We start from the raw sequence: 22,053 nt of genomic DNA, 5'->3' as shown, positions 1-22,053 counted from the left end.
TTCAAGCAATTTCAATATCTCCAGTTGACCACACAAGGCGTCCTTACAATCAGTAAGAAGCTAGTGGTATGGATATGAATCTCACCAAAGATCAAGCACAACACTTAGTCCTTCAAACCTAAATACTACTTCGACTGAGAATGATTCAAGAAGATAAACAACCATGAAGATAGCCACAAGTATTGCAATAAAACACCATAACTTCAATATTTTATTGATCTCCAAGCCAAATGGACAACAATTGCTCAAAATTCCTTCTTCATTACTCAATCTTGCTACACAATAACTTTCTCTCTAAGCTCTTCTAATCTCTCTCTAATATCTGATCATCTAATTTCTAATCTTCTAATGACAAAATGAAAATGAGTGAGGGTATATATAGCATCCTCAATTACAATGAACGGCCCAGATCGAAAGAAGATCAATGGCTGAGATTTTGACACCTAAACCCTAATTAGGGTTTATTACAAAAAGTTCCCCTTTTAGATGAACATTATTAAATGCATAGCCAAATATTTAATTGGCACAAAACTCGAGGAAACATAGACCAATGATAATTAAGATGCCACATCATCCTATAACAACCTTTCTTCTAGAACCTTGTTCCCTTCCTATGCTCTTTCTTAACATATCCAACGAATCTGGACACAATTCCTTCGATCTCAGTAATAGGAATCTCGGGAAGATTCTTCATTCGTTCCTCCAAGTGAATGACCTGATCAAAGGCAGTGAGAAGAGTTGTTTCCCATCCAAGTTCGAGTTCTTTGATCTTTTCAATCAGGAGCATGGTAGTGAACATCAAGTCTCGTTGCTCATCTGTGATGACATTTTCCACTTTGCAAAAGATGACCTTGATTCTATCCTCCAACTCTTGGATGTCCACATCTGTCTCAATCTCGATTCGTCGGCCGAGGATGGTACATAACACTTCAAACACTTTATCCTGAATTGGATGGATAACACCTTCAACTTGACTGCATTTGGAGCTGATGTCTTCAAAAAGGACCTCTTTTATCTGGAGCAGAGCTGACCACTGTAGTAGGTTATGAGTTCCTCCATCCATTATCTTTTCTTGTGCCAGTATCCGTCTTGGTGTTTGCCTTATTACTTGCAGGACAGGAATGATAACATCTCTAGTATGAACAAAAGCAGCTACAGTTATCAATAAATTATGAATAATCTCAAGGACCTGGATAGCTCGATGGATTGTCTTCATCATCCTTGTTGCAAACTTGACAGCTACCATGTGGGATTTATCAATCCAAGAACTCATAAGCTGAACCAAGCTTTTGACACTTTCTGCTTCTCCAACTGATTCAAGAGGAAGTGCTTGCACAGGAGATACTGTTGGATCCTAACGTCTCAAGGGCTGATTGAGATGACTAAAGTAGCCTCTCCAAGCACCGACCTCTCTCTCAAGCCTCTTATTCTTTTCCACTTCTTCCTTGAGTTTGTCCTTAAGTGCCTCAAATGAATCGGTTGCCTCATCCATCGCCTGTTCAGTAGTGAGTGGACCAAGCTCAAATGTTTCCACATCATACTCATTTGCAAGAATTTCATCTTCATACTTGTCCACTACTGGCGTAGCTATTTGCAATTTCCTGGATCCTGCCTCATCTCTGATCACCATGGACATCTTGGTGGCCTTCTTCTTTTTCGTTACTTCTTGAGAATTTCCTATAAGGCTCTCCAAATCAATCACATTTTCTTCCTCCTCAATCACGATCACCCTTGTCAGTCTCTCCTTCAGCCAATCTGGGATGGCGGATCTTGTCTCTCTAACCTATATTTCTTTAAGTAGTGGTTCATCTTCTCGGAGAGGAGATGTCGCTTCATCATCATTTCCCTGATCTTCCTGTACCTCATCAATTTGTAGAGGTTGACTTGATGAATGTTGAGGTGTTTGTCCCTTCTCTGGCTTATCATTCTGTAACATGGATTCCATAGATTCATCAATCTCAGGTACCATCTTCTCTTGACCTTCAGCTTGACTTGCCTTCTTTCCATGTCGAGAAGATGTGCCTGATGGGCAATCTCGATTGGCCTCTTGCTTCTTCTTGGAGGATTCTCTTTTCTCAGGTCTTTCTTTCCTCTTTGCACCTCTAGGATGAGAAGTGTCTTCACTCACGCTTGCTCCTCCTCCTTCCGATCTTTCCTCCAAAGTAAAAGTCATTGGTACGTTCTGCTCTCTTAACTTCTGATGTTGTACATCCACCCATCTGCGAGTACATGATAAAACTGGAGCCATCAAAGCTCTCAAGTCCAAAATCTCAGGCTCATTCCAATCTATCTTCACTCTCTTATCTTCTTTGTCATAGGATGACTAGAGGTATCTACAGTTGTCCTGGGCCTGATCGGCTACTCTGTAAACCTTGCATTTTCTGATGAAATCTAAAGGCAATCTGGAATGCATCTTCCTTTTAACTTCTAAATCACTTGAGAGATTCATCCAAAAGTCTTCCACCTGAAACTCATGTCCGTACTTCCTAGCAATTGTCTCCTCCATATAACCATAAGGATCAAAATTCTCCCGTGGGGCAAAGAAGGTGAATGAATACAAGGCTAATTCCTTCTCTGCATCCTCCGAAGCTTGAGTATTAGGACATACCTCAACTGAATTCCCCAACATGATAGGTACGGGAACTCCATTTCCATGCTTGTGTCTGGATACCTTTGCACAAGCTGCCAATTGTCTGGTTACCTCAAGTAAGACTATTTTGTCTGTCGGATATCTCAGCAACATGTAGGGAGGTGAAGGACACCCATGAACTCTGATGTATGTAAACTTTTGAAACTGGATGAACCATGCACCATACCTCTTCACAAGCTCTTGTGCATCCAGAGATAGTTGATTGTGAATCCCGCCTTGCAATATCCTAGTGATGTTCATCGTGAAGGTATCATTGACTAACTTGTAGTCACTTCTAGGTGGATGATGCAGATGAACATAAGAGTCACAAACTCTCACTTCTCCAGGTCCTCTTCCGATCACACCTCTGTGAGGTAGCCCTGCATACTCGAAACTCTTGATCAAGGCATATATGACATATGAGCTCATGTGGAACGACTTGGTAGGCCTTAGTCTTCTCAACTGCACGTCCAGGCTATTGCTAATAATTCTGGCCCAATGAAGCGTTCCTTTTCCTTGGACTATCACTTGAATGAAGAAGAACATCCACTTTTCGAAGTAGAAGGCTTGAGGAGCCCCTATAACTCGATTGAGCAAAGTTATCAAATCTCTGTACTCCTCCTGGAAGTCAATCCTATGCGGTGTGTTGGGAATCTTGTTCAGGCGAGGACGACTTTTGAGCAACCAATTCTTGTTGATGAGGTTCAAACAGGTGTCAGGATCATCTTCGTACATTGACTTGGCTCCTTCTAAACTTTTGTAAATCATATCTTTATGCTCTGGAAGATGAAGAGGCTCCCTTATAGCCTCCTCTGAAAGCTAAGCTAAAGTGTTTCCTTCCTTGGATACGATTGATCTTGATTGTGAGTCATAATGGCGAGCACACTCGATCATCAGCTCATGACACTGGACTGTCGGAGGGAAACCTGCCGCCTTGATGATGCCACTTTCAATTATCCTTTTCGCAACAGGTGATGGCTTGCCAATGTAGGGGACCTCTCGAAACTTCTTCACACTGAAGTTTCCCAAGTTGGTATCTCCGATATTGCTCCATTTGGACACGATCCTAGTCTCCAATTCGTCGTTCTTCTGATCTTCTTTGATGAGAGCTGGACGACTAGCGGATGCTCCTGCCTTTGGAGTCGCCATCTTGACACCTACACAACATTTCACAATTAGTAATATATCTTGAAGTATGGAAATATATACTTAAAGGGAAGATTTAAGATTTTAATTAGGAAACTTCATGATAAATCTTGAGTTATCATTTCCTAATTAACCATGCGATACTTAGATTTTTCCAAAACAAATGTTCAAAAATTAAATCTTCAACAAGGGTGTCAAGATGATTTCGCCATACCTCCTCGAGTATTAAACTCTAAGAAATGATGCAAAAATACATGAATTTCGCTAGGCAAAATGTAGATCAAAGCCTTCTCTTGAATGAATTCCGCCTCCTCTAGCTTTGGAAAGGATAAAACTCCACCTCCTTCTAGTCTTCAACACTTGAAAGAAATTCACTCCAAGCAAACCAGATTTCGCACCTCCAATTAGCTCTCCAATTCGCACTTAAGGCAATGATTGAATGATTTGAAATGTGAAAAAACTCCTCCAATATATAGAGCGCTCACCCCTTTGCTCCCTCTAGGCCGATTTGGCAAAAAAGAGGTTAAAAAATAAATAAAATTCCAAAAAAGGGGGCCAACTTGGCAAAATAAATCAAAATAAGGCCTTGAGCGCTTTATATTTAATTTTAATTTAATAAAAATTAATTTTAAATGCCTCCAAAATAGAATTTCGATTTTCTAAGGCTTAAAATCAATTTATTAAATGCCAGAAATGCCTTTAATTTAATGCTAATTTAATCTTAATTTTTCAAATGCCTCAAAATTAGCAATGTTGGCGATCAAGTGCAATTTGGAGAATATTAATTTTTAAAACAAGGCTTTATTAAACTCCATGATGATTTCGCCCTGGACCCTCTCTAAGGGTCAGGAGCGATTTTTCAATTTTCGCCTTGAATACTTCGCATCTTGACTTGAAAATCTCCTGGAGGGTAAATTGATATCCAGTTAACGTGTTGTACTTCAAATTTGGCATTTTGTGTGATGAAAAATAAGTGGAAACGTAAATTTCACTCTGGACCCTCAGCAAGGGTCAGGAGCGATTTTTCATTTTCTAGCTGGAATCCACCTAAATTTGATTGTTGACCCTTCAATGTCACTCCCAAAATCCATTTTCTTGCACTATAAAGTTAATTCATCAACAATTTTGGAGGAAAAAATGTCCTTAAAGGCAATCTCGCCCTGGACCCTCAGCAAGGGTCAAGAGCGATTTTCTATTTTTTGCTCATGATTAGTATTTTTCAACGTATAAAACCTCTTCAAGACATTTCAACTAGGCCCTCTCACTGACTTGCAAATTTAGCTTTGTCAAATTTTGGGGAAAAGGTGTGTTTTTGGTGTTTTTTGCTCTGGGCCCTCTCTGAGGGTCACGAGCGACTTTTTGATTTTGGGCTTGATTCTCTATCATTTTTCATTGAAACTTCATTCGTCATTAAGCAACATCCTTCCTTTATCCACTCCATCGAAATTTGCATCGTTGTTGCAAGAAAAAATGAGGATTTCCAACATTTTCGCTCTGGGCCCTCTCTGAGGGTCAGGAGCGATTTTTTCATTCTAGGCAAATTCCTTCATCTTTTGGATTCCAAATCGCCTCTAAGGCATAAAACATCACATCTTCTTCCCATCCACAGAAGATTTTGTCTCAATTCCTCAAACAAAGGAGAGAATCCTGGAAAATCGCTATGGGCCCTCTCTGAGGGTCAGGAGCGACTTTTTGATTTTGCCTTCAAAATATTGATTCTCAACAATCTCTTTTCACTTCAAGGCCTTTCAAACATCGTTTCAAACCCATGCCTAACCTTGGCTTACCTCAAACTTGGATGAAAAGTTCCCATATTAGGTTTTTCCCCTTGGGCCCTCTCTGAGGGTCAGGAGCAATTTTTTGATTTTGGGTTGATTTCCTCTTTTGTTGATCATCCAAATTATATTCAACGGATAGAGCATGCTTTCCTTCATCCCTTCCAATCATAAAACATACTTTGATCTTGTAAGAATAATGCATATTTGAAAATCTCGCTCTGGACCCTCAGCAAGGGTCAGGAGCGATTTTTGCTACCTGGACCAAAATGCTTCACTTTTCATCTCAAAATCATTGTGCCAAGGAAGATGTCATCTTGTTCTTTGCTATGAATAAAAATTCATGTCCAAGAAAGGTCCAAAAATGTGCACACAAAGAAAATCGCTCTGGACCCTCTTTGAGGGTCAAGAGCGATTTTACCTTTCCTGGGCAAAACTCCTTCAATTTATCATCTTCAATTAAGTCTGGATACTTCATTATGCTCATTCTATCCTTCACCATGCCTTTGACATCTCAAATTGACCAAATAAGGCTAGCAATGACCCCTATAAGATTTTTCGCTCTGGGCCCTCTCTGAGGGTCAGGAGCAACTTTTATGTTTTCAACAAGGTCCTTCATTTCTAGTTGAAACTTCTTCAGGTGGGTGAAGAAAGTCATTTATTTTCCATTTATGATCAAAACTTGGTCTCTTTCCATTGCAAAATGAAGGAAATCGAAATCTCGCTCTGGGCCCTCTCTGAGGGTCAGGAGCGATTTTTCCCTTAGTCTTCAAAATTTACCATCTTTCACGCCTCCAAAACTTCCAAAGCATCAAGTCACGTTCAATCATCCTTCCAGGAGACCCTGCACAAACAAATTAGAAAAGTCAGTGACAAATATGACTTAAACAATATTTTCGCCCTGGACCCTTAGCAAGGGTCAGGAACGATTTTACCCTTTTTGGCCAAACTGCTTCAAATTTAAGTCTCAAATCACTTCACAAGGCAAAGTCAGGTCATTTTCAAGGCCAGGAACCAGTTAGCAAGTCCATCAAAAATAAGAAATTGCACTCAGGATGAAATTCGCCCTGGGCCCTCCCTAAGGGTCAGGAGCGATTTCTCTATTTCAGGCATCATCTTGCTTCAAAAAATTGATCAAAACTCACCTAGGCAAGAACACACAATTTCTCCTTCAAAAATGCTAACACTTAGTCAAAATTGGATTTTACCCTAAAAACCTTTATTAGACCTAACCTAAGACCTATTTGACTCTCCTGAAAGACTTACCTAATTTCAATCATCCCAATTCTTCGGGAGGACACTTAACAATTTTCCAAAATTTGACTGGACTTAGCCTGAATGACGCCCAAAAAGAACCCCGAAGGTTTGGCCCTAGTCCAGACAGACAACTCACTCACTCAAAACCCTAAAACAGAGAGGAGAACAAGCAGAAAGAAGCAAAAACAAAGCAAAAAGAGGGGGGGTCCCCATTTTAATGGGGCGATGTGTGAAATGGTCACAACAGGAACCTAGGGCTTCTGGAGTTCCGAGGTCGAGGAAGAGAAGACTTGGGAACTTGGGAACCTGGGAACCTAGGGGTTCCGGAGTTCCAGGGTTGAGGAAGAGAAGACTTAGGAACTTGGGAAACCTGGGGGTTCCAGTGTTTTGGGGTTGAGGAAGAGAAGACTTAGGAACTTGGGAACCTGGGGGTTCCGAAGTTCCGAGGTTGAGGAAGAGAAGACTTAGGAACTTAGGAACCTGGGGTTTCCGGAGTTCCGGGGTTGAGGACTTAGGAACTTGGGAACCTGGGAGTTCCGGAGTTCCGGTGTTGAGGACTTAGGAACTTGGGAACCTAGGAGTTCCGGAGTTTCGGGGTTGAGGAAGAGAAGACTTAGGAACTTGGGAACCTGGGGGTTCCGGAGTTCCGGGCTTGAGGAAGAGAAGACTTAGGAACTTGGGAACCTGGGGGTTTTCCGGAGTTCCGGGGTTGAAAACTTAGGAACTTGGGAACCTGGGGGTTCTGGAGTTTCGAGGTTGAGGAAGAGAAAACTTAGGAACTTGGGAACCTGGGGTTCTAGCAAGACAACATTTCATACTTCATGATTCCATTGTTTTCTCTTTGATCAATTGAGGCAGCGCTGGTCCATAGAACATATCTCTGATCAGTTCTCACTGATGGACCAAGGGTGTCATAAAATGACAACAGTGCCCTCCTCCAGCTCAATGATGTGCTTTATGCCTTGATCACGAGGTCTACCAAGTGATATGTCACTGAACACCTTCGTGTGCTTAACTCTAAGCTCTTGTACATCTGAATGATAAGGTGTTTTATGTTGCTCCTCATAAGAAGGCATCAACTTACACTTTGTTGCCCACTCTACCATATCATGTTTGATAAGTCTTTCCATTCTTCTGAGAGTTATAACTCTTAAGTTGTTGTCCTTGATGGCTTTAAGTACATGATTTTTCCCATCAACCTTAAATTTCATTTCCATATCCCTAAGGTTGAGTGTTAAGTCTCCAATTGCATGAAGCCACTTCATACCAAGAACCACATCCGTGTTCCCCATGTTTACCACATAAAAATCTGCTTTAAACTCATAGTTATTAAGTTTCATAGGCAGATCTGGAATCACTCTATTACAATTTACAGTGTAACCATCAGCAACTTTTACCTTAATGCCTTCCAACTCTTGAGTTTGAATACCACGCTTTTGCACCAATTGTGCATCTATGAAATTGTGTGATGCACCTATAGCAAGGAAATGACTCTTTGACCAGCCAAGAGTCCATGCAACTTAAAGGAGCCTTCCCTTTGCATGCTAGATATATGAGCTTCCTGTAGCTCTATTTCCTCTACATTTTCAACTTCATTTTCAGAATTTTCAGTCCTTGAATCCTCTTGATCAGCTTGCTGGTCCGTATTTTCAGTCACGTTTTCACCCTCATAAAACCATTCCATATGCTTATTTTGCACTTTAGGCTTGAGAGGACAATCATGGTTTTGATCATAAGGGCCCTTGCAATAAAAACACAACCTCTTCCTATAGAAATCATTTATAGTTTCCCTATCCCAAGGTACTGCAAATTTCTTCTTTTGATCAACATTATCCGATTTCTTTGGATCAGATTTGTTGTCATTATAGGATGATGATGGTTTTGAATTGTTTGGAGTGAACTTACTAAATGGAGTTGTAAGTTCCAAGCTACGTGCTTTCCTCTTAGCTTCTTGCAAGGTAGGGGGATCAAAAGCTTTAATCCAGCCATTCATAGGTTCATAAAGACCTTCAACAAATAGTATGACCAGCCTTCTCTCTGAAATACCTGTGACCATGACCGAGAGCCTTTGAAATTCACCAATATAAGACTCCAAGCTGCCCATCTGTTTCAACTAAGTTAAATCTCTAAAATATAACTCTAGGTCTCTCTTGTCAAAGCGCTCAACTATTCTATCAGTAAACTCCTGATATGTAGTGATAAGGTCATGCTGCAAGGTAACCATCCCATGGTGCCACCAGTCATGGGCAACTCCCTCCAAATGCAAAGCTGCAAACTTAATGGCATCTTCCTCTATCACCAGACGTAAGTTCAAGAAGGTATCCAACTTGCTAACCCAAGCTCTGGCTGTAAATCTACCGCTGCCATCAAAAGTGCAGAGTGTAAGCTTGTTAGTGGCATATCTGAGATGACTGAATTTGTTCCAAGGTTTCCTATCATTCCAATTCCTGCTATGATCTCTCTTCTGACTGATGAACCTGTCAAAGTTAAGATGATCCTTAACTCTTTGTGGTAATCTATCCCACTCATCATGCATTGTCATCACATTATCTACAAATGCCACGTCATCTTCCCCCTCAACCACGTCCTCTTCTTCAGGTTCATGTCTCACAAATGTTGGGTGTGTAGGCCTATCATAGGTGCATGTGGGTGTCACTCTTGCCCTTGGGCGACCAGCAACACTTCCATTCTCTTCCTAATTCTGGTTATATCCCCTAGGCATAGTGATCTGTTGTGTTGTAGTCAACTGCTACAACACATTTACCACCTATTCCTACCCAGTTACTAGACCCCTCATAATAATTCCGGCTTCTTGGTCCTCATTATTAATAGGCTCTCTACATGGTTCACCATCATTTCTGTCTCCCATGATTTCGAATGGTATCTCTTCAAATTGATTCTGGTTTCCCTGTAAACCAGGTCTCCTGCGTGTATAAACCTGTGAGGCCCAAACTGATGTTGATGCATTAGAACTTCTAACCCTCCAGGAAGGCAGGATCAGAGCTCTGATACCACTGTAAGAACCCTGGTTCTAACTCTTCTACTGATGCAAATGCTGTCTTGTTTTTTAATTTCAAAGGTTTTGAAGAATTTTAAGCAAAAAATAACAAGTGTACCAGGCAAGAATTGCACATAAAACAAAATAGACAAGAAATAAGGAACAATTGCAACTATATTATGAATAAGATAACTGCTACAAATAATTCTAATGCTAATTGCATACCTAGAGGTCCTCAACTTATTTTAAATAAAGAATTCAAGAGTTTGCCAGCCAAAACTAGGAAACTGACCAAAATGAGTGTACAAGTCTAGAATGTGAATTCTCTAGGCCAGAAAGATGATGGAATTGCCTGAATAGCCTAGGCGTTGGGAATGGTGCAACCCAAATACAAAATAAGAAGGCGTTTCAGCCCTCCAAGTCAAACACCCCTTTCTGGAACCCACGTGCCAAGCTGGAAACTGTACGGCCAGCAAGAAAGGATAGTACGACTGACTTATTGAATTAAATATGTTGCAATTGGGACGTCTAAACCTGAATGCCCCTTTTTCTTATTCAAAATCTGCAAATAACTGAAGGAATTAACTTATGATGTAGCACGGTAAGACTCCTGAATGAAGCCCTCTCAGTTGCAATAATTCAGTTGATCTTTCACAGCCTCAAAATCACAGATCCATGAAGAATTTTCGTTCTTCAATAGCAAACCCTCTGAAACCCTTGTCTCAAAAAATCCACAAAGCAAAACCAAGCAATTTCAAATAATCAACAATAATAGAGTTTGAATTGCCTTATTCCCTTATAACCCCAAATGGCACGAATTCCAAGAAAGTACGCCCAATTGCCTTTTAAAATGCATTAAATGTATTTTAATTACTTTACATAGTTCTAAAAAGAATTTGGGCGAACTTTTCATTTAAGTGATTTTTAAAGTCACTTTATAATATTTAAGTGGCTTTTAATTTATATAAAGTCACTTTATGAAAGTGACTTTATAATATCCATAAAAGTTAATTAAATAACTTAACCACTAAAATATTAATATCTCCCTCAATATTCAATATGTTGACGAGTCGTCTGAAGCTGGGGTCAACACTATATAACCCCCATGTGTCCAAGTGCCCTAACTAAAAATAGCACTACTGTCAGATTTACTTACTATAAATAGTAAGTTCCTCTACTGAGCCCATACACTGATTGTAAAGGCCTATAACTGAAACCAAGACTGAAAAGACTGAACTGAAGAAGTGGAATTGCCCCTGAGACTCTCTATCCAAACATGTTAGCCTACGAGAGTCCAAATAATAAGCTAACCCATCAACAATTGATGCTGACTAGAGTGGGGACATTACAACCTCAAACCTAAGTCTGAAGGGAAAAACCCTAAAATAGATAAAACAGGTTCTAGACTTAATCATTTTTGCTCAAAATACTTGTAGACCTTATCAAATTTCATCAAAGACACTGGCAAACCAGGGAGACCAAAGGGATTGCTGCAAAAAGACCCAAAGAAACAAAACCAAAAGACCAAGAGGACCTAAAAAGTAGGGGGTCCCCATTTGGAGTGGGGTGATGTGTGAAAACGTCACAACACGTCGACTTCACACATATTGCCTTTGTTTCATAAATGAGAGTCAAACTTCTTTTTAATCGATGTCTTGTCTTATTTATAGTTTTAATTGCGAATTAAAGAAGTCAACAAATCCAATAATGAGTTGCTCCTATGCCACCTTTCATTAATAAATAATATATAATTGTTGTTTTATAGTAGTCAACCCTCTTGCTATAATCAGCCCTCTAAATTGGCTCTATCATTCTATATGCACGGTCAATGTCCCGCTTTGATGTTAGTCTTTTCATTGCATCGGTGACAATCTTAGCATTGGTCTTTAACATCAATGACAACATTCTAACACAGTCTTCATATATAATTGATATGCTTGTTTATTGTTGACAATATAATTAAGGAACGCCACTATATGTGGGATGGTCTTCTAATTTTATATCGGCAAATATCTTTCATGTCTACAATGCTTCATTGTTGCCTAATGAATTGTAAGCTATCCTTAAAGATAATACAAGGAGCTTTCTCAATATTAACAATACTTGACGGAGTCTTATTTGGGTACATCACAAATGCACAAGATAAAACATGGTAACAACAATCATCCAAACCTCAAAGATTTATGCCAAATCTTGAATTTCTCAAAAGGGTGAAACCTATTAGACTCAATCTACCAATGTCAGGTCAACCCATTGACCATAACATCAACACTCATTTTTGTCACATTAATGCTGTTTTCCAGCCCTAATGCTTTGAAAATTGTGATGGAAACGTTGACTATTATAGCACTACTGCAGATGCACTGGATCGGCATGGTGGTACTACTTGTTTTCTAATCACGAATCAGATCATCTAGCAATTTTTTTTTATTTTGGAAAAATGTTATTTTAGAGCCTTAAAATTTGCAGCCTAATAGGCCTTGAGCTTTGAGTGTGCATAGTTGAGAGTGAGTGCCACTTTCTAGATATTATACTATAGTATGCTGTGTTAAATTATCAAATACCATGAACATTGAACATTAGTCATCTTAAGTGTATCGTTTTCTCATTCTATTTCTATATTTAATATTTATTTGTATGTTATAAAGCTTCAAAAATTTCCAAGCTTTTTCAAAATCCAAAATTCACAAAAATTGAAAGAACTGAAAACGGTTAAAAGACAGGATGAGAGGATCCATGATGTAGGCAGGAGGCATATGCATAGTTTGTTCAGCAACAACTTTCACAATTTGTCAACAAGAATCTCAATCAAAAGTCTCGCAGAAGCAAGCAGTCCATTATTGTTAAAAATACAATTAATAAGAATATTTTCTGGATGTAGTATACAGCCAAAATAATTTTGTACCTTACTAAAACATAAAAAGACTATGGAAATTTTCATAAGAAATTGTAGCGCTAGAACAGTTACTTACTTTGCAGTATTTTTAGTAGATGAGAGAAACCCTTCAAAACCCTTTAGAACATTTCCACATTGACTTGAATCTTGCAAATAGCTAGTCTCTAAATCATAAACCTGGTTAAGAATGCATATAGTTATTAGGAAACTTATAACTTGAAGGAATTCATCCATAAGCTAGCACCAAATGACTTAAATAGCTAATTTTCACAAGATAAGTCTCACTGTCATATTATACAGGGTATATTAATTAGATTGCAAAAAATCCAAACAAATCAGGCAGACATCTACCACATCCTCCCATGGAAAAACAATTTTGTAAAGGTTAAACTGTTGGGACCATAAATATACTAAGGCATGAAGATTGCGAATGTGCATTTCCCAATCTCCACAAGGGGGAGTCAGTTGCAAATCAGTAGTGACACCCAGGGAAGAATGTCACCTCATAAGCAGAACAGGGCTAAGTTGTGGGTATTGCAAGTTGCAATACAAAAGTGGATGACAAGTGGAAACTACTTAAGACCTACTTGCCAAAGATCATGGATGTTGAGCCACATGGATAAAATGGATACACAGGTGCCACACAGGGGATGATTCTCAAATGTCAGTGGCAAATATGTGCCCAAAAACACTTCCAAAGGTGATGCTTTTGCTGATAGAATCTAATCATTAATAGGCTAAGCATGGGATATGTTGCCCATTAGCACTAATATGTAAGCCTAAAGGCATAGGCCAGATAAAGATATGCTAATGCATGTGTATTAGCAAATTGCTATTACAAAGATGTACTCTTACCATTGATGAATACAATATACTATGTTGCACAACATGTAATATTTGATGATGACGATTGCTAATCTGTAATTAGCGTAACTGAAACGAGCCTAGTTCTTGAAAAGCTGTCAAGAAATATTGAGAATTAGTAATATTAAACTACATAGGAAAGAGGGCCAACATTTTGGTTTTGTTGTCGGGACAGGTTCTTCTCACCTAAGGGAGTTTTAGTGATCATGATGAGATGTCATGGAAAACCACACAGGAGAGTATAAAAGTGGTTCAACAAAATAAGGGTTGAATTTGTTAAGAAATACTCTATGACAAATGTTATGAAATGGCTGGAAGAGAATCATTTTATAATCTATATCGAGAAATTTTCTTAAGGTTTCCAATACTGAGTGGTTGGAAGCCTGTGTAAATACAAGAGGACATATATACCAGCAACATGTGAAATGAAGTGAGGAGAATTGAATCAAGCTGGTTGTTGTTGAGGAAGTATCGACCAATGCAATGGATTCGTTCAAACAGGGACTCTTTAACAATTTATCAATGCAGATTGTTGTGTCAAGATAATCTTTCCCAGGGGTGGTTGAGAAAAAATTCTTATGCAATTGGCAAGGGGGATTAATCGCAAAAAATCTCATTTCTAATTAAAAAGATGATGCTAGATTAGGGAATAGAGAGCTTCATAATGGCAAGCTAAGGTTCCTGCTGTGTGGGGTTTTGTGATGTCAGACAAAGAGCAAATGAGGTGGAATCACCAAATTCGGATGGAAGGTGGGACACCAATTGAAGGAGAGTAGCTAGAGACAATAGAGATTGAAGAAATTTATTGAGTCATGTGAATAGGTAATGAGAGTAATTGGAACCGCAACCAACCAAGAAGAAATTAGCAAAGAATCTCAAAGAGGCAAGGCAAGACTGCTGGAGGGTACTGGAAGAAGAGAAGATTGTGACCTAGCCAAGGATCAAAATCTTGAGACTGGTGACAGCATAAATCCATTCAGTGATATAGGGAGGCCTGAAGGAGACCACATAAGGGATGGACCATTTGTTGATCCCTTATGAATAATGTTGCACATGCACTTATTTGAAGAAGACGGAACATACATGTTTGAGAACAAGAATTGAAGATCATTTGCAAGAAGAGGTGGAAGTAACTCAACAAGATCCAGTGAGAGAAACACCTAAAGTGAGTCTATGATCCGTGAAATAGGGTAGCAATGCCAAACACAACTGATCACCAATGGTTACAACACAAATCCTGCAACAACCCTCAATACACTGTTTCTCCACCTCAAATGGATACTATAACAGCCTTAACAGGTCCATTACAGTTTTATACATGAAACGAAAACATAAAACTAAAGTATAGAAAACACACATACACACACAACTAAAACATAAGATTCATCCAGAGAAACCTCAAACCTCAAAAAGGAAGAAAACTCTATAAGAATGAACACAAGTTCCTTGTGCAACTAATTCTAGTTTGGTACAAGTGATTCCATAACCATGGCAAATCTGAGCTCCACCACTATTGCAACAAACCATGTACCATAGAAAACCATGCTCCAATGCTTAATAAAGTTAAAAATGAAAGATATGAAGGCTAAAGCATGACATTCCAACTCTTAAAAACCTCCAACAACCCCCATGGGATGCATATCCTTCCAATGCCAAAAATAGAAGATTTAACATTGAAACGCCAAAACCCTTAATATTCCATGCTTTGCCTCAACTATGACAATTTTGCAGTGTTCCACAGGGACACATCTCCCCAAAAAAACCACGAGTTTCCGAGACGAGGACGTTTCTTGGACAGGGAGACACGTCCAAAGCGTCTCTCCATCGCACCTCCACCTCCGCCATGACTCTGCCAAGAAGGAGACGTTTCTTGTGTTGCCAAGGGCGGGAGAGACATCTCTCAAGGAAGAGACGCCACAGGGAGACGTGTGGACATCTCTAGGATGTCTAGACGTCCCTCGATGGGGCAAGAGATGCCCAAACATCTCCCACAGTGGCAAAATTAAAAGTCTAATTTTTAAACAAAGACAACAATAAAAAAACACAAAATTCATAACCCTAAAATGACTAAAGCTCTTAAAAGAGACATTTAGTCTCATTTCAGTCATTTACAACCACAGAAAGGTTAAAAACATTTGATTTACTGAGCTTGGAAACCACAAAATTGAGGAAGCAAGAGGTGGACAGTGGACTGCAAGTTTGAATCAGAAAGCTTGGAGGAGGATTAGAGGAAGATTCTTCATTGTTGCTGCAAGAGTCAAGATTGAAGGTAGGCATTTGCTCATTGGTCAAAAAATTTTAATTTATGATTCAAGAATCAAATTGCTGCTATTAAAAACAAAGAAATTTAGGAAAAAAAACTTAGAAACTGAAAAATTGTTGTTTGCTTGAAGTTGAACATCATTATCACTATTAAATATTATAATTATACTATTAGAAACATTTCTTAGAAAAAAAATTGTTTGCTTGAAACATTTCTAAGTTTTTTCTTTAACATTGTTTGTTGCAGCATCATTATCACTGTCACAATGAGCTCCAACACCATGAGTGAGGATGAGGAGGTTGAGATTCTTAGTGAAAATGAATCATCTGAATCTAATGAATGTAGCACGGAAGAAGTGGGGGCAAGTCAAACTGAAACAAGTTCTGTTGGGAGCGGAAATTTCGACCGCCCTTCTGAAATCTTCAAAGAATGGGACAATGGTCCCTTTGATCCAAAATCACCCTTAAAACAATTTGCATCTAAGGTACTAGCACAACCTGGGACAGCGAGGGGCACTAGAAAGTGGAACTGCAACATGTGTAATCTTGAATGATTTGGCAGCATTACTAGAACTAATACTCACTTCCTTCTTGTTCGAGGCAAAGGTGTAGAAGTATGCAAGAAGGTGCATAAAAACTTGAAGTACAAGGCTGAAATGTTAAAGTTATGGAGCTGCAATGAAGATGAAGTACCTACGTCATGTACTTTGCCACATAGGAATAGGGCTTATCAAGTTCCTGTAGTTTCTTCTTCTAGTTTGCAAACTCAAAGGCCACCAATTCCATCCAATTCAAGGGTAGCAAAGGCTAGGGGTAAACGTAAGATGGCTAGTCCATCTTCACAACCATTGGCTAATTTATTTAATATGAAAGCAAAAGATGAGGCAGATAATGCCATTGGCAAACACTTATTTGCCAATGGCATTCCATTACACGTGGCCCACTCTCCTTATTATAAGGAAGCTGTGACAAAGATAATAAGGGCAGGAACATCATATGTGCCACCTGGTGAGACTACATTGAGGACAACAATCTTCGATCAAAACTATTCCAAGATTAATATTTTGATGGAGAAGATGAAGAGAACATGGGTCACAAGTGGTTGCAGCATAGTCATGGATGGGTGGACAGACATTAGGCATCGTCTACTCATCAATATCATGGTTACATCTACAGCAGGCCCTTATTTCCTTAGGGCTATTGATTGTTTAGGGCATAGCAAGGATGCTCATTTTCAATTCCATATCCTCAAGGATGCTATAAAGGAGGTTGGTCCACAAAATGTGGTGCAGGTAGTGACAGATGCGGCCCATGTGTGTAGAGTAGCAAGGAAGATGATTGAGGCAGCCTATAAACATATTTGGTGGACTCCTTGTTGTGTGCATGCCATGAATAATGCACTCAAGGACATAGGTAAATTCCAGTGGATCAAATCAATTGTTAGTGATTCTAGAGATGTGCAGATGTTTATCAGCAACCACCATACTTCACATGCACTCTTTAGAACTTTCTCCAAGAAGGAATTCCTAAACCTATAGAGACTCGATTATTAATATTATATTTTCCTAAGTTATTAATGCTCAATAATGTATATATTGTAAGATATTGTAATTTTAGTTTCTTATTAGCATAGATGAAAAAACCTGCTAAAAATCGCCAAAATCGCAATTTCTCCCAAGCCAAAACCCTAGCCGATTTAATCGCCGTTTAAATCGGGGCCGATTTTTTTTTAAAATCGAGGGTTTTTTGCTATTAAAATCGCACGGAAAACAGTAAAATCACGGTATGCAAACCTAAAAGCAGCTTTTGTTTTTACGAACGAGGGCAAAGTTGATATTTTTTAGCACGCGACTAGAGGAGACGCAACGGCCAACGGGATTGATGAAAGTTCTTGACACAACAGAGATTTAGACTATAATTGTCAAAATATTTACAGTATAACTTTGACGCACCATATTGAAATCAAGTATTTACAATATTTACAGTATAACTATAGAGTATAGACTATAGAGTATAGTTAATTTTTGGCAAAACAATAAATCGTTAATGAGTTAATCATTGTTCTATTTTTTTGTTTTCAGATTAACAATTTATTTTTTTATTTTCACAGTCCCAGATAATATATATTCCTAGTATTTTATAAATTTAGTGTATACATTTGTTTTTTAAGAATATTTTAAGAAATTATATATATTCAAATGTTCAATAATTTTGCTGATTTATTACTGATTTTTTCCCAATTTTTTGCTGATTCCCGATTTTTTAAAAACTTTCGGCCAAAAGATTTATTGCCGATTAAGATATTTACATCTTTGCTTATTAGAATCTTTCTATTTTGAGATTCTTTGTAATTCTTTATAATGATCTTCATGATCATTCGTAAATACAACACAATCATTTTTTACCAATTACGATCCCGTAATATGGTATTAGAGCACTGGTTATTTTCAAAATAATTTCTCAATTAAAATTGTCACGAATTTTTTAACAGTTTTTTTTGGAAAACTTCTTTGATTATTCGAAATTGCTACTGGTTCGTGTGGATTGGTCGAGGGTTTTTTTGCATTCTTCTTTGAGGCGTTCATGCTGTAAATCCCGATCATTCTCCAACATGTTTGTGTCTCTGTGTTCGAGTCATTCTTTCTGCTCATGAACAATGACGTGATTTAAAATCGCGTTTTGTCTTCTACAGTCTATTTCCACGAGTTTGTTTTTTGGCAGATCGTTTTGGCTGCAGCTACTAGGGTTTTCAGCTTCTGCACAATTTTCTGGCTATTTTCTACCCTGTCCGGCGACGAAATCATTTGTCCTTTGGCGCCTAGGGTTTCTACATTTTTCGGCTAAGTTTTTTACTCTTCAGATCAAGTCGGAATTTTTTTTTAATTACAAATTCCTTCTAGGTTTTTCGAGATCTCAACTAGGTTGTCAAAATTTTTTGGGTGAATCGTTTTCCGTGTCTCGAATTTCGTGCCAACGGATTTCAATTCTGATTTCAGATTCTTTTTGGGTTTTTTGCAAGGATTTTTGGGTTGTCTTCAGATTTTTCTGGGTCAGCTGAAAAAATTTCTCGAAATCTGTGTCAGTTGTACTTCATCTGTTTTTTGAAGTTTGTACCTGTATCTGCGTTTGTTTTTTGCATTGGGATTTGTGCTTTGTATTATGTGCTATCGCCTCTTCTGTGATTTTCATTTTTTGTGCATTGGGAAACGTGCAAGATGGCGTCATTGACCAACTTGATGTTGGAAGGCAGTCAGCAATTCAACGGCAAAAATTATAACACCTGGAAGCAGCACATTCTGACAATTTTCGAATATCGCCGCCTAGATGATCTTGTCTTGGGAAAAGAATCTCGTCCTTCTGCAACCGAAGTCGATCAAGACAAATTTCATGACCGCAATAGGGAAGCTATCATGCTTCTCAAGCCCTCTGTCACAGATGACCAGCTACCTTAGATTCCTTCTGGTCAATCAACCTCGGAAATTTGGAAGCATTTGAAGGAGTTGCATGAGACATCTGACAAAACCCGAGTGTTTTTCTTGAAGAACCAGTTGTTCTCCATCATGATGGTGAACGCATGTCCTTACAAGAGCATCTCACGGAGATTAAGGACATTCGAGATCGGCTCGACGCTATTGGTCGGAAAATGGAGGAAGAGGATATGGTAGTCATAACCCTCAAAAGTCTACCTAAATCCTACGAGCACTTCATAGAAACTCTCAACATTACGTCTACGAATGTTGATCTGCAATTTCCAGAGTTATGCACCAAACATCTGCAGCAAGATCGCTGGAAACAACAGTTTGGTAGCAGTGCCACTTCATCCTCCTTTGAGCAAGCATTTGCAACCAAATCCTTTCACAAGGATAAAAGGAAATTTCAGTCATCTCAGTTCTCTCAGTCGAAGGGCTCTAGTCAATCACAAGAAGGCTCGAAAAAGAAGAAGGTTCAATGCAATTATTGTCACAAATATGGCCATCTGATTAAGGATTGTCGCACTCGGATAGCTTCCGAACAGCGGAAGCAGGGAGGGTCTCAGCCTAAAGCCAATGTCGTTGAGCACACAAAGCAAAAAGAGTCTGCCTTTTACACCTTCATGGCTAAAAGACCAACAGACCATGTGAAATATTTTGCTTGGTATATTGATTCTGGTGCTTCTCGGCATTACACTCACAGGCATGATTGGTTTACAGAATTCACTCCCTATGCTGATTCAGTTATATTTGGAGGAGGTGAGGAATACACCGTTGTCGGCAAGGGCAACGTTCAGATACAATCTGGTGGAAGGAATCTCATATTCCTCAATGTGTACTACGTTCCTGGCATGGAACTGAACCTTCTCTCTGTGAGTCAGATTATGTGGCATTCTCCTCAGCTTGATGTCATCTTCAGTGCACACAAGTGTTCTATTGTTGATCATGCGACACGCACTACAGTTGCTATTGGTATTGAGGATCATGGTCTTTATAGACTTGTGGATACAGGTGATTCTCTTGAGCATGCCTTCAAAGCAAAATCCTCCTCTATCTCCCGTCTATGGCATCAGCGATATGGTCACCTGAACATACATTATCTTGCTCAGCTTGTTCTTCCTTAGTACATGGCCTACCTAAAATTCAAACTCAGAACCAACGAGTTTGTGACGCTTGTCAGGCTGGGAAGCACCACAGGACACCATTCAAGGATGGTGACTCATGGCAAGCATCTAAGGTACTGCAGTTGGTCCACGCTGATGTATGTGGTCCAATGAATACTACTTTTGTTACTGGGTGCAATTATTTCTTACTTTTTGTTGATGATTACAATCGTAAGATGTGGGTGTACTTTCTTAGACAGAAATCAGATGTGTTTCATGTATTTCAAAATTTAAGGCCTTGGTAGAAAAAGAGTCTGGTTGTTCTATTATTACTCTTAGGTCTGATAATGGGGGGGAGTTTTGTTCTACTACTTTCTCCACTTTTTGTGATACACATGGCATAAAACATCAATTAACCACACCATACACTCCTTAACAGAACAACGTTGTAGAACGTCATAACCACACCGTTACAGAAATGGCTAGGTCTATGTTGGAACAAAAAAATGTTCCTAAGAAGTATTGGGCAGAAGCAATGTTTACTACAGTCTATCTCCTTAATAGGTCTCCCACTCGTGCTGTTAAAGGGAACACTCCTGTGGAAGCCTGCACTGGTCGCAAACCCAGGATCAACCATTTGAAAGTTTTTGGCTCTCTTGCATATGTTTGGATTCCAAATGCCAAGCGCTCTAAGTTGGATTCCAAGAGTCAGAAGCTCATGTTTACAGGATACAGTGACAACCATAAGGCCTACCGGTTGATTGATGTAGACACTGATCGTCTCATCTTTAGTCGCGATGTTGTGTTTGATGAAGATCGAGGACCATTTCAGCTTTCCTCGCCTGAGTAAAATTTTGAGGATCAACCTTTGAAGGCTTTTGATTTAGGTGTCCATCTTCCATTTGGTTCACCTAATGGGTGGGATGATGCAGATTCTGTATTTGATGATGCACTACCTGAATTTCCTTCGAATGATGCTAATCTTCCACCTGTTCCAGATTCTCTTCGACTTCCAGCTCCAGTTATTCCTCCTCCATATGATGTTGGCACATCTACTCTCCGGCCTAAGTGGTCGGCTAAGACCATCAGTGATCTTCGTCCTGATGAGCTCATTGAAAATAAGGGCAAGCAGCAAAATACAGTTAACTTTGCTCTCATGGCCAACATTCATAGCATTTATGAGCCTCAGACTTATACTGAAGCAAAAGGGATTCTAGAGTGGGAACAGGCAATGGATGCAGAATAGCAAAGCCTTCTAAAGAACAGCACCTGGGTTCTCTTTGATCTTCCTCCAGGGAAGAAACCCATTAGCTACAAATGGGTCTATAAGGTCAAGTATCATGTAGATGGTACCTTAGATAAATACAAGACCAGATTAGTTGCTCGAGGATTCACACAGTGGGAGGGCATTGATTATGAGGAGACATTTGCTCCTACTGCCAAGATGAGTACCATTCGTCGTCTTCTCGCTATTGCAGCTCAGTTTCGATGGAAAGTCCATCAGATGGATGTTAAGAGTGCTTTCCTCAACGGTGAATTGTAGAAATAAGTCTACATGAAGCAGCCTCCTGGTTTCAAGGTTGCCGGCAAAGAACATCAAGTATGTACACTCGTTAAAGCACTCTATGGACTTAAACAGACACCTCGAGCGTG

The 22,053-nt window shown here is 39.2% G+C and overlaps 1 protein-coding gene across 2 annotated transcripts in view; it reads right to left on the bottom strand.

Moving 5' to 3' along the window:
- Window positions 1-22,053, bottom strand: part of LOC131065037 (uncharacterized) — a 147,138-nt gene that overhangs the window by 81,845 nt on the left and 43,240 nt on the right. For both annotated transcript variants that reach the window (XM_057999403.2, XM_057999405.2), the window contains exon 3: window positions 12,778-12,878. In XM_057999403.2, coding sequence (XP_057855386.1) covers window positions 12,778-12,878 — 101 coding nt within the window. The remainder of the gene's footprint in view (window positions 1-12,777; window positions 12,879-22,053) is intronic.

This window comes from Cryptomeria japonica, chromosome 11 (genome assembly GCF_030272615.1).
Source record: "Cryptomeria japonica chromosome 11, Sugi_1.0, whole genome shotgun sequence".
NCBI classification, from domain to species: Eukaryota; Viridiplantae; Streptophyta; class Pinopsida; order Cupressales; family Cupressaceae; genus Cryptomeria; species Cryptomeria japonica.
Note: the sequence above shows the minus strand (reverse complement) of the source record. Positions and strands in the feature narration are given on the sequence as shown.